We start from the raw sequence: 15,037 nt of genomic DNA on the forward strand, positions 1-15,037 counted from the left end.
TCTCGCGAAGCGCGGCAAAAGTTTCGCTCTTATATTCTCTCATTGCGATGTGTGTATACGAAATGGTTTTCATTGGAATTTCATTGGTTTACGTAACGCAATTTGTTCGATTGGCTGAAGGAAACTGTACTTTATAGATGGCGGTTCGTAAAGTTTAGTCAAATGTTGTGTCTTATGTGTTATATTTTTATAGCGTTCGTGTTATTCCTTTGTTATCGACCGATTATGCAGATTTCCGATATTACTAAAATATTTGAAAAAATTATTTATAATATCTAATTTGATTTTCGAAGACTAATAATACTATACTTAAAAGTTAATATGGTTATCGTAAAAGACCTAGAGGTTACAGATGCACTGACAAGATACCTTTCTTCGTGATTATTCACATGAAACGATTTCAATAATTCTATTCAGTGTAATAAAAAATGCACACGTACCTGGTAGGTTGCCCGCTGTAATACGAAGTAGATGCAGGAGTAGTGATGCTCGACGGTCGATGCGTCGTTGTCGTCTTTGCAGTCGTACTCGATGTTGTTTTCATAGAAAAATACGGCTTCGAGTATTCAGGTCTCGCGTGCGAAATTTGCGGCTTTGTCGCCCATGGAGGTCGCTCCGTATGAATCAAGTTGAGATTGTTCAGCTTGTCCGATGCCTCCTGCAGTCCACAGAAGACGAGAATGTAATTACGATAAATACTTAATACAACAAATCTGTATTTTAAAATGAATTTTGAAGAAATGATCTCACGTCGTCATCTACCGAGTTGATGCTTGGCCTGTGCACGGACTCTTGCACACTAAGATCGTGCTGCGCCTGTTCGTCGGCTGCTTGATCATCTTCTTGGTACGGCCGGTAGCCTGGCTTGTGATACGGCCTCTTGCTCGATGAACCTTGCTGTTGATTGTTACTATTCTTGTTGGGCAGCCTGACGAGTAACGTATGGTGTGAATTCGATACTTTGTCCTTGAAACCACCTTGATGATGATGGTGATGATGATTACTGTCGCTACTGCCGTGATGACGATCCTCTTGTGTACCCGGTCGTCGGGTTATTTGCGACGCGTTGTGCATGTGCTCCTGATAATCTTGCTCGGGACTGTTTGGCTTTGAGTGCGGCCTCTTTTGTAAATATGGTCGGGAATTTGATACCGGACGCGCTGGCTGCCTCGTTGTTGCTAATGACGTGTGAGCTGTGGGTTTTTTAGAGTAAAATTATTCACGAGAACGCTACATTGATTTAATCTATTGGCTATTTTTAAGTACATACGCATTGAAGATAAAATTGTACTACAGAAAAAATCTGAAAATAGCAAATGAAAAGTCATCGTGAACAAACCTTGTGAACCGGCTTGTAATGTCGTGACATGACTAGTAAATGCAGAGGGGCCGGATTGCGGCCTGATACTGGTGGATTCGGCGGCCAGCGCCTCCGCAAGCGACGGTCTTGTTTGCAGTTGGTTACCATTAGAAGCAGACATGCTATTACTGGTAACATTGTGCACGCAACAGCTGCCAAACATGAATGTGTCGACACATACGCCAACGTGGATACCTTCGCTCTTAATGCACTCCCAGACGAACATGCAAGTACCCTCGACGTTCGGCTGGCCGGCAACTCGACACGGCTTTGGACTTATTTTGTAGCCTGTTGACCGACATTTTTTTTCTCGTCACGAAATTTCAGTCCATAAGCGGATAAACGAATGCTAATTGGTACTTTTTTCAGTCGAATTAGTATTGGGAATTGTTAAGGTTGAATTTCATATTGCTAAATGAAAAATTGCATTCATTGATCGTGTAATTGAAAAGGATGACTGATTTAGTAGTGTATGTGATTTATTATTAATTACTTGATTAAGTCATGCATAGCTGTTGTTTTTCGATATATTTTTACACTATCAAAATACTCACAGCAAAAATAAAATCCCTCCTTCAATTCAACAAACTGTCCACAATCTCACTTATATAAAAACGTCTTCCACCGTAACATACGTACAAGACAGGAACGGATACAAAGATTTTTATAGCGCACTAGGCACTGCATCCACGTTTCACGAAACAGTTCAGTCACCGTGAAAAGACACTGGAGAGAGAGAGAGAGAGAGAGAGAGAAAGAGAGAAACAAACCGAAGATCGATCGGAGCGCAACCACACGACAGCTTAAGCTCTCATTCGCACAAAATGTATATACAGAGACTAAGCATGCAAAAGGAGGGAGGAGGGGACGATCACTGACCTCGATTCATGGAGCTGAGGGACCTGGCGATTCCCGACCACCAGAGTATCGCCGTCACGTAGCCGAGCCACCGCATTCTGAGCTCTGTAATCACCAAAATTACCTCGGTGAGTATTTCGATGATAAAGATATACGAGTAGTTTCGTTTTCATAAAAGAAGTGGATTGACAACGGTGAACGTCAAACTGGAAAAGAAAAAACGGATCGTATTGCATAATCTTTTCCGCGTATCGCGTGGTCGGTCAATCACATTCGTGCCAATCAAAATGTCGGAAAAAATGCAAATGCAAGGAGTGACCCACGCACCCATACCCGGACGTATCTGGTGTCAACAATATATATTATATCACGCGCGCTATAATTTATTCGTCGTATGTCGTGTTATTGAATTCTTTCCGCGATACACCGTTCCGTCAAGTCATATGTAAATATCCGTAGAGAAGGAATGGTAATGCAATATCCATGGGAATGAAAAAAAGGCAATATCAGAGCACAGCTCGCATGAAAATTACACTCGCGTAAGTACGCGTGGCGAAGCCAAATAAATTAAAAGCTCGCAGGTTTAAAGCTCATAGCTTACGGCCAATTAAGCCGAGACCGGATACCGCACACTACCATCGACGCTGTCATTATGCCCCCGCACAGTTCTACTCGCGCCCGTGTACGACTGCTACTCGCGTGTACGCAAATGCGATTATGTCGAGCCCACTCCTGTTAATCCTCGTTCTCGCGTGTGAATAATTCCCGTTCATTTCGCGAGATAAAAATGCCTGCTAAACTGTTCCGCGGAATAACGAAAATTGGAAATATCAATTTCGCCGGTATGACGTTTGTTTTCCGGGAATTCAGGACGAGAAATTGTGACGATGTCAATGTAGGTTTTACAAGTGACGAAATTGACACTAGATGGAGTTTGCTATTTCACAAACAAGAAAATATTTTCGGAATTATTTGAAGAAATAAATATTAGTACATTTAAATACTAGTACGGAATTTTTCGTTCACTACCGAGTAAACCTTCACTTAGTATAAGTGAACAGCCGCTCGAGAGTGAAAGAAAAACAACGTATCAGTATTTATATCAATTATATAATATAATAATATAATTATCATATAAGATAATTATATTATAATATAATAAAGCAATATTATTATTATAAAATTATTATATTATATCAGTAGAGGTATTTAATCTCGTACTTAATATTTCTTAATAGAATGAAAGATTTAGAGCATGTTATAATTTTGTAAATTGAGTCTCCGAGCGTAGAGAATCGAAATGGTACAGTTGGTTTATATATATATATAATGCAATTTAGCAATTGAACAAACAATTATCAACGGAAAACACAATTACCAACGATGCATAAGTTTTCATACTTTCAACCCGATATTCTAATATCACAGAAATGAGATAAAAACATGAGTTTAATACCGAGCAAGAGAGAGAGAGAGAGAGAGAGAGAGAGAGAGAGAGAGAGAACGAGAGAGAGCCTTCACATAGCAGTATAAAGGTTCCACGCCACTTGTTTTCAACTTGTGACATAGACTACGTAGTAGAGAGAGGTGATGTTGACACTATACATGCGGAAATACAATCAGCCTCCAGGATCGCATGTCAAACGCAATAAACGATTGAGCGTTTGACGTTTGCTGGTCCTGCTTTCAAATGTATGTATATACGCGCAAACAATTTCACACAATAACCTCACTTCTGATATTTCGCTTACCACGCATGTTCATAGCGCGAGCCAATTCTAGTTTCAAACATTTATATGAGCGTTTGTTTAAAGTTTGTACTTTCCGGTTTTGAAATATTTGTCAAGTCGTCGCGAGTTGGTATCGTGTTTTTACAAAGGGCTTAGTTCGCGCGCCCCTGCGCAGGTACATGCATAAATTTTCACCTGACGCGGGCGTGCTTTTCATTTTTTGAACGAAAAGTTCTAACTGGAAAAGTTTTCGTTTCCCGCTCTCTTTTCTCTTTCTCTTCACAAGATACCAATCGTATACGCGGCAATTTCAGTCGCGAATGTAACATGCAAAATTAACTTTTGCTCGAAACGACATTTTATGTGTCGTCGGATTTTATACTCGAAGCAAGAAAGCAGGTCAACTATAAAGAATCAAGGAATATAACCAAACAATTACATTACGAGCACCGTCGAACTGTAAATAACACCACCTTGGCATGGCGCACACCCGAGCAACGAAAAAAAAAGATAGATTGCGTCGATATTGCAGCTGCTATTGCTCATACGGTGGCTTGGAAAACTTGATTTATCGACATGACGCAACAGCATCGCGAAAAACGATACAAAAGAAATGTTTATTTGCGATTTTTCAATCCCGAAGTTTACAATGGATTTTACTTTTGCGATTGTGATTCAGTGGCTTGGGAGTAATAACTAACATATTGACATTAATTTGTCTGTAATCAATGTGTTTTTATTGTTACACGTTTTGATGAATTACTCACGGACAATTCTGATAAAACTAATTGTGCTCTTTTAGAACAGCATGAAAAACAGTCCCAATGAAAAATGGAATTATATCTTGAAGCGTGCCTTATGGAACAATGTAAGCAAGAAGGATTTTTCGAAACAAAATGGAACTCTCCATAGAATATGAATTTTATAGTTTTATTAAAGAAAATTTCGAAGTGAATTTCAAAATTAATTATTTTTTAAAATGAAAGCAATTATATAAAGTTGTCGCTATTCAAACCAACTTGTGGACACACACAGCTGAAAAAGTTTATATGAAAACGTAATTATAAAAGTTATCGATCCAAACTTATCACTTCAATTCAGTACTTCAAGTATGTTTATAAAATAATGCGAAAGTGAAAAAATATACCTAGATGTGTACACGGTTATTGTATGTTATTAAGGTTGCTAACCCGATATATTGTAAAAAAAATGCCGTAGCTCTTCACACAAAAACAAAAGCTGCACCGTCACCTTCCGTTACTTCATTCTCCCAAACTTCTTCTGCATACAGTAATCTCCAATCTCCAAGATCAATCACCTAAAATCACCTTCAACCACTGACAAAAAAAAACTTACAAGACAGATCGCCAGTAATATTTCAAATCGCCACGGTATGGCAGTTCGATAATCCGCCTTGCTCCAATGATTCTCCTTTAGGTCTTATTTGCGGCTGGCGCGCGGATAATATTCGCAGGCATTATTTATATTGCTGTGTAAGGTTTTTAGGAAAAACGCACTCTTACGTTTACGGCTACCAAAGCTTCACGCGTGTGAAGTGTAGCAGGTCAGCGGATCCTTTTTTTTCTTCAAGCGCACGATCACGGATCGGAAATTTGACCGACGCTCCAGGCGCCTATATCATTTTCGAAAACGTGCATCGTGCTGAGATCACGATCTTGACGAGCTGAGTTGAGGAAGTATCAATTTGCGTAGACACAGTTGCGAGATTGGTTATAGGATTTGGTTATAGGCACATTTTTTTGTAAGGTACCCTTTCGTACCCAAATCTTAATACAGTATCAATTGAAAACAAATCTCATTCACCGATACATTTACCAAGGTCGCTCTTGCCGAAATGCAAATGATAGTCTGTAATAAAACGAAGCATTTGCTCCATCTTAGCACTTGCTCTATATCCCGTTTGTTCCTTCGCGACATGAAATACCCTAAGGTAAGCCAACTACGTTCCCTCGACCCACAATTCATCGTGCCTAAGATAGCGCTACGTGATCAGCATCGGCATCATCTCGCCGTATACAAGTAGAATGAACGAAGACTTAATTAGACATTTTTTTCTATCAAATGAGCTTACGAATCGTTTTTCTCGTGTGTTTTCATTATCCCGTTAATATTTTACGATGGTTTAGCAGCGACTACGTTAATATAATATACGAAAGTCACGAGCTCTAAAGAGAATAAAAGCTCTTTGCTCGAGGAAAACAATCTTAAAAGTCTACTCGCAAAAATGACATGACAACAGAACGGAGATCGAGAGAGAGAGAGAGAGAGAGAGAGAAAAATGGACACTATGCGAGATTTGAATGTTAATACGCCAGGTAGGTTGAATAAATTTATGAAAATTTCAGATAATTTAGCATACCATTCTCAACAATCACGAAACACGTATAATATACTTGTAGAACATTTGAGCAAACGGGAGTAAGGTTTTTCATTTGTTAGCATTTACATACGAGTACAGTAATGTTGGAATCGATCTTGGTTCGAATCATCAGGTATACTCTTTTTCTTTTACTCGCGAAGATTTAAGATGCATGCATGGGCGGCGACTTTTAACTACTACGCCTTTTGAAGAACTCTCGTGTCCACTTGTTCTTATTTTGCTCTTGCTATGCACCTGAGAGAGCGAAAGAAATGTAAAATAAGAGGAAAATTGTCAAATTGGACGTGGGTCGAAGTGCGACTTCAAGTGTTTGTTAGAATTTTGAGAGTAACATAAAAATGTCATAATATTTCTTTCTTATTGAATGTGTATGATAAAGTAGGTATTAGCAATTATGAATAGCGAAAGAAAATCCTTGTAAATTCTTATCCCGAATCCGCCGAGAATACGGAAAAATTAAACGGTAGGTCCTGAATTTCAAATATGAAGGGAAACTAGTCACGCGACAATGTTATTTGAATTTATAAATAGAAATGTAGCACAGATTCTCTAGAAAATTATATGAATTTATTTTATCTGTAAATACAAATCTGACGTTTGAGTTGGTTGAAATTCTCCGTCATGTTACGACTATGACGCAATATTATTCTTTAGAAATGACTTGTACAACTTTCTCCAATAGAATTGGAAAAGTTCATGATAATTTGGCAATCGAATAATACTTTCGGTTATTACAACCAACGCTCACTGTTATTGTTACACCCACAATCATACCGTCAAAGTCAACGTTATGCTTCAATTTAAAACTTCTTCATTGGGAGCTGTGGAGGTGTGCTATAATAAATCTTGAAAAGTAATCTGCATGCATCGATTGCACTTTCGAAGGAAAGTTTGCACACAGCGAGAAGCAAAAGAAGCGCTCACCCAAAAGATCTCGGCTCGGTCAAAAGATCAATACACGGACGCTCGAAGTAACCTTTTTTCTTTGTTGACTATGAATACAGAGAAAAGCAGAAGATGCGTGCAAGAAAGTTTTATAGTACGAGCGAGTTGTTAAGTTTCACAAGGATTCGGGGATCTAATTATTTGACGGCATATGTACATACATAAAATGAGACGAAGTGCTTTATCACGTGGAATGTAAACTGTTTATTTATTCACTTGCGCTACTTGATTTTTAAGCTACGTCTGTTATTTTAGGTGCGTCTGTATTTTTTTTTGTTTTTTCGCTGAAATATTATGTCAAAACTCTGCATAATCTGTGATATGAGTGGTCTTCGGCAAAAGATTCTTATCACAATTATTCGTTTAAGTGTTCACAATAAAATTTGGAATAGACTATTTGATAATGAAGAAAAATTCATTTAGTGTTTGTGATATAAAATAACCCATTTAAAGAAACTGTCTAATTATTGGCTAATAAATTAAAATGAATCTTTATATATGTAGAGTTAAACAATTCGATGCATATAATCATGGTCAATATAAATATAACCCATAAAATGAAAATTTATTGAAAAATCATTCTTTAAAAAAAAACACATCCATAAATTCCACCATCCCCAATCTAAATTCCAAGTATACGAAGTTACGTTATGTCTCAATGTCCATCGGCATGTAATCCGCATCCAATACCCTTTTTTTTTCTTTTTAAATCTTTGACGTCGAGATAAAACGACGCGTCGCGTATACACGCAAACACACTTTTCGCCGACATAAGCAGCTCTCGTTACTCACGCGCTCGTATCGCAGCTTTTTATTATACAAAACGACGGCGATAACGACGCGCACGGAATAATAAAATAGAACGCGACGCTCGCGCGGAAATCGGCCGAAAACAGGGAAAGCAATCGAGCCGTTTCCTTTGCTTTCATTTGACGCCCACGCAAAACGTTATTCGACGACTTATTCGCTTGTCTTCTTTTGACGTCTGCTTGTAGACTGTGCGATCTTTAGTTTTTGTCGTTCCTTAGGGTATTGCGATTAGACTGACGTAAGAGGAGCTACATTGTTGCCTCGCTTTAGGATGACATTTATGCATATATTTTTTTTCTTGTTCTTGGATTATTTGTAAGGAGCTTTTTAGTTCGGTCAGGGCAATTTGAAAATTTAATATTCAAAATTTATTTAGAATTCACAATATAATTATTTTACTTATCAAAAGTAACTAAATGCTTGATCTGTCATTTATTAGCAAAATCTTGACATCCGACTAAGTCGAAGACATTCCAATAGCTAATCAATTCGGAAAAGTGTTGATAGTTCCTGCACTTCCTCGAGCAACATTCCCATAACTTGATAAGTTTGTATTCTTCTGCACAACCATATTTCAAAAGTACTCATGAAACACACACCATGCGCGGTGCCAACATTCATTCCTACTGCTGAGAGTAGAAAAGCCAAGAGAAAAGTGGATCGAAAAGCCATTCGAAGCCACAATGCGAATCGAGTTATCAGTATTTAACTTTTCGTTCTTCAAAGCTTTCGCAGCATCATTTATTTTTCTAAAAGCACGGGACGTAATTTAGAATGGAATAATAACATGTTTAGGACAGAAATGCTTGGTAACCAAGGCGCAGCACAAAGATGTTATTGATGGGGTGGACCAAATGGAATTGACAGCTTGCTTCCAATCTTATGGCTTGTCCTTTCGTTTGCATAATTCAATCGGGTGTAAAAGGGAGAAATCTCATATCGCAGATTCGATTGTTTTCGTTCACTCTTTTTTTTTCTTTTTGGTAGTCTGATCGAAGCGCTTTTCAACGTTACACTCGTTAAGTTTTATTTCTATAGATAGCCAATAAGTTAGAATCTGAAAATAAGAGGCGCAGCGTCGCCAATAAGTGATCATCGAGTGTAGGTAAAAGCCCCTTTGCATCTAACGCACAAAGGAAATAATGCAGCTCTCGTCTGTATAAGAACAAAGCGCATACTGGCAGAGACTCTCTAATTCAAGCTGCGATGCATATCCGAAGGATCTTCCAATTTCACTAGACTCTCTCGCGCGGGCTCGTAAATTCGATCGGGTTTCAATTAATTACAATACAATGGCTTACAAGCGAACGCGTCACATCTCCATTATGCGCCGCTTGCGAGAGATACTTGGCACTTTCTCGGAGCTTTTTCCTTTGCCGAGAGAGGAACGCCTCTTATCAGTTTATCTTGCGAGCGCGATGCATGCCAGCGAGCAGATGAAATTCGCGCGATAGAATATTCTATTCTTGCGAGCGAGCGCTGAAATAAATAGACCAGTGAAATTTTATAGGACCTTATGTTTCTTTGCTGTTTCGTCGGACACAGGTATTGCGTTTAGACAAATTTACAGTTGAAATTTTGATGCTCGTTTAGAAGTAGATGTTTATTTCGCTGTCAAAAGAGTAAATTGCGAGTTTTAATTTACATTAACATATATCTTAAAGTTTACTATATTAAATATCGATGCGTTACTTAAAGTATTTGTGTAAATATGTATGGCCAATTATATATTTGTGATTAATAATTACATTTATGTATTTTTAAATACAGAAGCCCTCTTTCGATCAACAGCAGAAGTTTCATGGCAATAATTGTATGTATAAAATAAAAAAAAATTCATAAAAAAAAGTTAATTTCAACTGTCGTTGGCCTATATTTCTCTAGTTTTCAGTTCAATTTCTCTTAAATAAAACTCAACACTCTATCATTGAAATATTTTATAAATTCAGCAAATGTACTATCACAGAATCAAAGCTATAAGACAGAAACGAAACTAGAAAAATAAAGACTGGAATAAAAAAGCAAAACAAAAAAAAGAGAATCCTCCATCAATCAGAATCCAAGTGATTCTCAGCACAATAACTCAAGAAGACCGGGAACAATGCACTTCCCACAGAGCTTGTCATCCATAAAAATCAGCGAAAAAAAATCCACGTCGGTCAGTCGTCAACGAAATCACCAATGTTTATACTCCTCTTGGCCGTAAAGCTCAATTATGCCGCTCGTAAAGAGACGCGCAACGACGAGCATACTAAATTAATCGTCCCATGGAATGAAACTTTTCAGCCGCAAGTTTCTCTATGCTGACGTATGTATACGCAAAGTTTCTCTCTCTCTCTCTCTCTCTCTCTCATTCTTTCTTATGGTGAATATAAAGAATCGAACAGTGTGCGCTAACGAGATACCGATTTCCTTTGTTGATCTGGAATCTTTGGAGAGAATCCGCACTTTATCGTCTATTGCAATTGGGAATTAGATATTCCAAGGGAAAACGAGGCTGTACCTTTCGTTCAGCTAGTAATTGGTCTGATTTCTTCGGTTGTTTGTATAATGTACATGTGCAACTTTGTTCCGAGGCATCTTTATAATGCTACAGGCGAGTGCAAGCGATTTATTGGATTGATTTTTCCGTCGATGTGACGAAAAAAATACCAAGAATTGACTTTACATAATATCTGTAACTATCTTTCATTCGTAATAGTCTGGATCCTCATAATTATATTACTTAATTATCATAACTTGTACTAACATTCATTTCTAATTTCTCAAAACTTTAACTGCACAACAGATTATATAGATAACAGTTTTACATTCATTAAAAGTGATTATTATGTGCACTATCACAGTAAACAAGTACATTATCTTCAAATCAATCATTATAAATGCTAAGTTTCGTAATTCTCGAAAATGATATTTCAGTTTTATTGAGGAATTCCAATTTAGATAAGTTCCGTCGGGGTATTCCCATAGGACGAGCTGTGGTGTATCTTTATAATGATCCTTATGATCCTTTAAGTGAATATTTTGTTTTCCTTTTTAGCATCGGACCATAGCTTACCGAAAGTGGTCACGATATATTCAAGTGAAAAAAAAGTCAAGAACTTTTCCGATTATTTTTACATTGGTTTATAATCAATTGACACAAGCCATTTTTATTTCGAATCTTTTTTCTTTCACGGATAAATAAATGATCGTGCAGAAAGGACAATATTATTTATGAACTCGACCAAATGTAAAGTTACTTGTTTGGAAAGACGCGAAGACTAATCGTGGCAATTGGCAACGAAAAGAAGTACGTCTTGCGGGACATCGCAGTAAAACGCAGGCAACCTCAATCGACTCATAAAGCTTCGCTCTTTATCGAGCAATTAATTACATCTTGGCTAATAAAAAAGAAAAAGTTTCTAAAGCGCTGAAGAAAAACACAATCGGCAAACGACCAACCGGATCGTCAATCGACTTCAATCGATCGATCAATCAATCAATAGCTTAGCTGATAATCTTTGCCTTCGCTAGTATATGTCGCGTGTTTCTCCTCTTCCGGTCCATCCTCGGGAAAATATGTGTCAGTTTTTGCACGTGTACGGCCCAGTTGTCGTCGTTGGAGAGAAAGAAAGAGAGAGCGTACGCGTGGGTAGATTAATAAGGACAATGTCGCAAGAAGCTGTTGTGACGAGGAAAGTGACGTGAAAGATAACAACTGTACGGTGTTGGCATGAGAATAGTTAAAAGTCACGGGAAAAATTGAAGACGAAATTTTATATTTTCATTGCGCCTGTAGATGACTTCGCTTAACATCGAGGAGATATATGTAATTCCGGAAATTTAAGCTAAAGCCAAACGAAAATTCGCTTCATTCGCATTTATCTTCTTTATCTTCTCCATAAACAATTGTAAGACTGAGGCAAGCGCGGACGAGCGTAGCAGCCACAAAAAGGAAGATTTAGTGCTACAAGAAGATCGAAAAGAAAGGAGTGTTTCACGTGGAAGGGGAAAAATTCTACGTTTACGAAACAAGGGACAATGAAGTTTGCTTACATCAAACGCTGTCTGCACTGCGACGCTAATGTTATAACTGGGCGTTTATGAAAACGCCGACTCGTTGTATTAGCTGTCTTTTATTCATCCAGCGCTTTGTACTTTAGAAAAACATTTTTTTCGTTGGGCTAATTTTCCCACAACCTTTCGACAATTTAACACCTCATTACGAATGCCTCGAAGCATCCCACTATAAAATTTAATTCAGACGCGTCTAAATTGCAGATGCAGAAGGAGGCAATGAACAGCAATGAAAGCAACTATGAAGTGCGCGAGCTTTTAAAGTTTGAAGCCTCTCCACGGAAAGAGAGGAAAATTTAGAGGAATCTCTTCTGAGCAGAGTGACACAGTTTCCACGAGGCAAAAGTCCTGTATCCAGGCGATTGGACATTAGCATTCAAGGGAACTTTCATAACTGCCTATAGCTTTTATCCATGTTCGCGGATTGTGCAATTTGGTTTTATAATGCAGATTATTAGAACGGAGATGTTTAGCGAGAATATAGAAATGAAACGATACGTTTCGAATCATCATCTCACAGTGAACAACTTGGAATCCGAGCTCTTCTCACTAGCGCGCGAATTCAATTCAACTTGAGTAAAAATTCAATACCGCGCAGAAACTTCAGCAAAACAATCGCAACTCCTCAGCGTGCGACGACGAAATGTGTATCTGTCACGGCAGCAGCCAAAATGAATTTCTCGGGAGCACCAACTAGCGGCTCCAACAGCACAGCAACTATTTACCGAGAAAGGCCAATCACGTGTATAATACAGTTGTACAGTTGTTTGCTTACGGCATCAGTTTCCAGTGCGTTGCATAAGTTTTACCCTCATGCGCGCCACTTGACACAGCGTTGTAAAACTTTCACATTGCAGTTATCTAATGTCGAAATCCGCATGTATGCTTTCATTGTTTTCCATTCCACGCAAAGTAGTCCAAGAGGCAAGAAAGATTGCGCGACCGCGAATCACACACATGCGCTCGCGGTATTTTCTTCCTCCAAGAGGCACTGATCGATGATTCCTCCCGTGCGGCTTTGAGGCACTCGCGACGTCGCGAATGTACCAAGTAACGAAAACGCCGATCGATAGACCGTCGGACGCGAAAAAAATCGACAAGAAATCTTCCGCGGAAGAAAATGTTATAACACAGTACCAAGGCAGAGTAGATCGCGCGTGCGGAGGAGAGTCTAATTTTTGCAAAGAATACGTAATCGCTTCCTTGTGCCTTGTGGCTGACTTATAATGTCTGTATTCCCTTCGTACAGCGTTCAAATCCCCTACGCTTTTATCGCTCACTCGGTTTTTCCCGAACGTGCCAGTTCAAACTTTGCTATTCAAGGTGAGAAGGAGTATTTTCTTTTGCGTATATTGTGACGTCAACAAAGAGGTCTTTATACTTACGAGGAAAGTAGAATTTTTTTTACTAATGGCTTACCTCAAACAAAAAGATAAACTATTTCAGTAGTGCGAGGATATTGAATTTGTTTTTTGTAATAATTAATCAGTGAATTAGAAAGGAAATAATTGTATTCACGAGCAGAATGTCGTTGTGGATAGTTACTAAAGTATCCATAACAAACCAATTGCTCGTGAAAGTATAAAAAACAATGTCAAATTCTTTCAATTAACTTTAAAACTCTGAAACAGCAATTTCTCGGTCAATTATCAAACACAAATTCACCCGGAATTGTTGACCAGTCAACCTTGTACGAACTAAATAAAAAAGTACAGAAGAAAGAAAAGGTCGACAAAATCGATAAACGAGAGAAAAAATTGTACAAAAGAGCGCAACGAAAGCCGCCCTTCATTTAAGCATAACTAGACTTTTCGTTACGGCCAAACGAATTACTTTCTCGCTAATACTTTCTTTCCGGCGCGATCCCACGGGGCGTCCAAGAAAAAAAAAATATGCTGAGAAAATGAGAGAGCAAGCGAAACGAGGAAGTGGCGCTCGCTCCATAGCTCGATTACACCTTCCCTCCTCTTTCTTTCTTTTTTTTTCCTTTTTATTTCATCGGATGAGAGTGCACCAAGACACGATGGAGTGTTTGCCCGGTTATCTTCTGGATGGTACGTTTGCGCAAAACGAGGAGGTGATCCAACAATTCGCGAATGGATGATGTATAATTATTTTATCGATTTCGGGGTATGCAGATGTAGAACATTGTTTGAAAAAGACAAAAAAAAGTAAAAGAAATTTGTAATTTGGAGCTTACAACGTCACCTCGCAAAACTTGAAATATTGAAAACTTTTTTTATCTCGGAATAGAAATACATTTTTAGCTTCCACGAGTATTTCTTTTTCTTTTATCGAGTTTGTTTTACTACAAACGAAAACGAACATATTGATATAGCAATCGAAGGTTATTTACACAAGACAACTGAAATATTTTTGTTTTACAGTGGGAAGTAAATGAATGAAAATTGACGTGAAACAGCCTTGACTATCACACAGCCGAGGGATTAATATGCATGTAATCCGTGCAAAAGCGTATCAACCACACGAGTTAACAAGCTCACATAGAAGCGATCGGGGGAGGAGGATGTCGCTGCGGTAATGCAGAATTAATTTGTCGCGCTTGTCCGAAAGCCACGAGTGCGCGTAGCTGCAACTCGATCGCGCCACGCATGTATAGGTGGTCTGCGCCTAATTAGAAGGAGTAGTTGTTGGCCATAGCCGCGTGTGAAATAATTGAAGGCGACGTTAAATCGATGACGCCGCCGCCACTGCTGGCTCGGGATGTATTTGCGCAGGTGGGGATTTCAGCCGGGCAAATTGTGCGTTACGCGCGTACCTTTTGCGCGAATTTACGACGGCGACGTGCGCGCTACGCTCCTTCCCTTCTTAATCTTTTCTTTCTTTCTCACTTTTTCCTCCTGGGCTTTTACT

The 15,037-nt window shown here is 38.6% G+C and overlaps 1 protein-coding gene across 7 annotated transcripts in view; it reads right to left on the reverse strand.

Moving 5' to 3' along the window:
• Positions 1-15,037, reverse strand: part of LOC131669349 (serine proteinase stubble-like) — a 71,303-nt gene that overhangs the window by 4,337 nt on the left and 51,929 nt on the right. For 4 of the 7 annotated variants that reach the window (XM_058944166.1, XM_058944169.1, XM_058944168.1 and 1 more), the window contains 4 exons: positions 2,240-2,323; positions 1,340-1,648; positions 751-1,193; positions 441-658 (listed from right to left, as the gene is read on the reverse strand). In XM_058944166.1, the coding sequence (XP_058800149.1) occupies positions 441-658; positions 751-1,193; positions 1,340-1,648; positions 2,240-2,323 (1,054 nt within the window). Of the gene's footprint in view, positions 1-440; positions 659-750; positions 1,194-1,339; positions 1,649-1,914; positions 2,324-2,819; positions 2,900-15,037 lie in introns of those variants that run through there. The other 3 variants (XM_058944172.1, XM_058944171.1, XM_058944170.1) reach the window with 2 other exon arrangements.

The sequence above is a fragment of the Phymastichus coffea genome, unplaced genomic scaffold, assembly GCF_024137745.1.
Source record: "Phymastichus coffea isolate CEN01 unplaced genomic scaffold, Cenicafe_Pcof_1.1 PCOF00092, whole genome shotgun sequence".
NCBI classification, from domain to species: Eukaryota; Metazoa; Arthropoda; class Insecta; order Hymenoptera; family Eulophidae; genus Phymastichus; species Phymastichus coffea.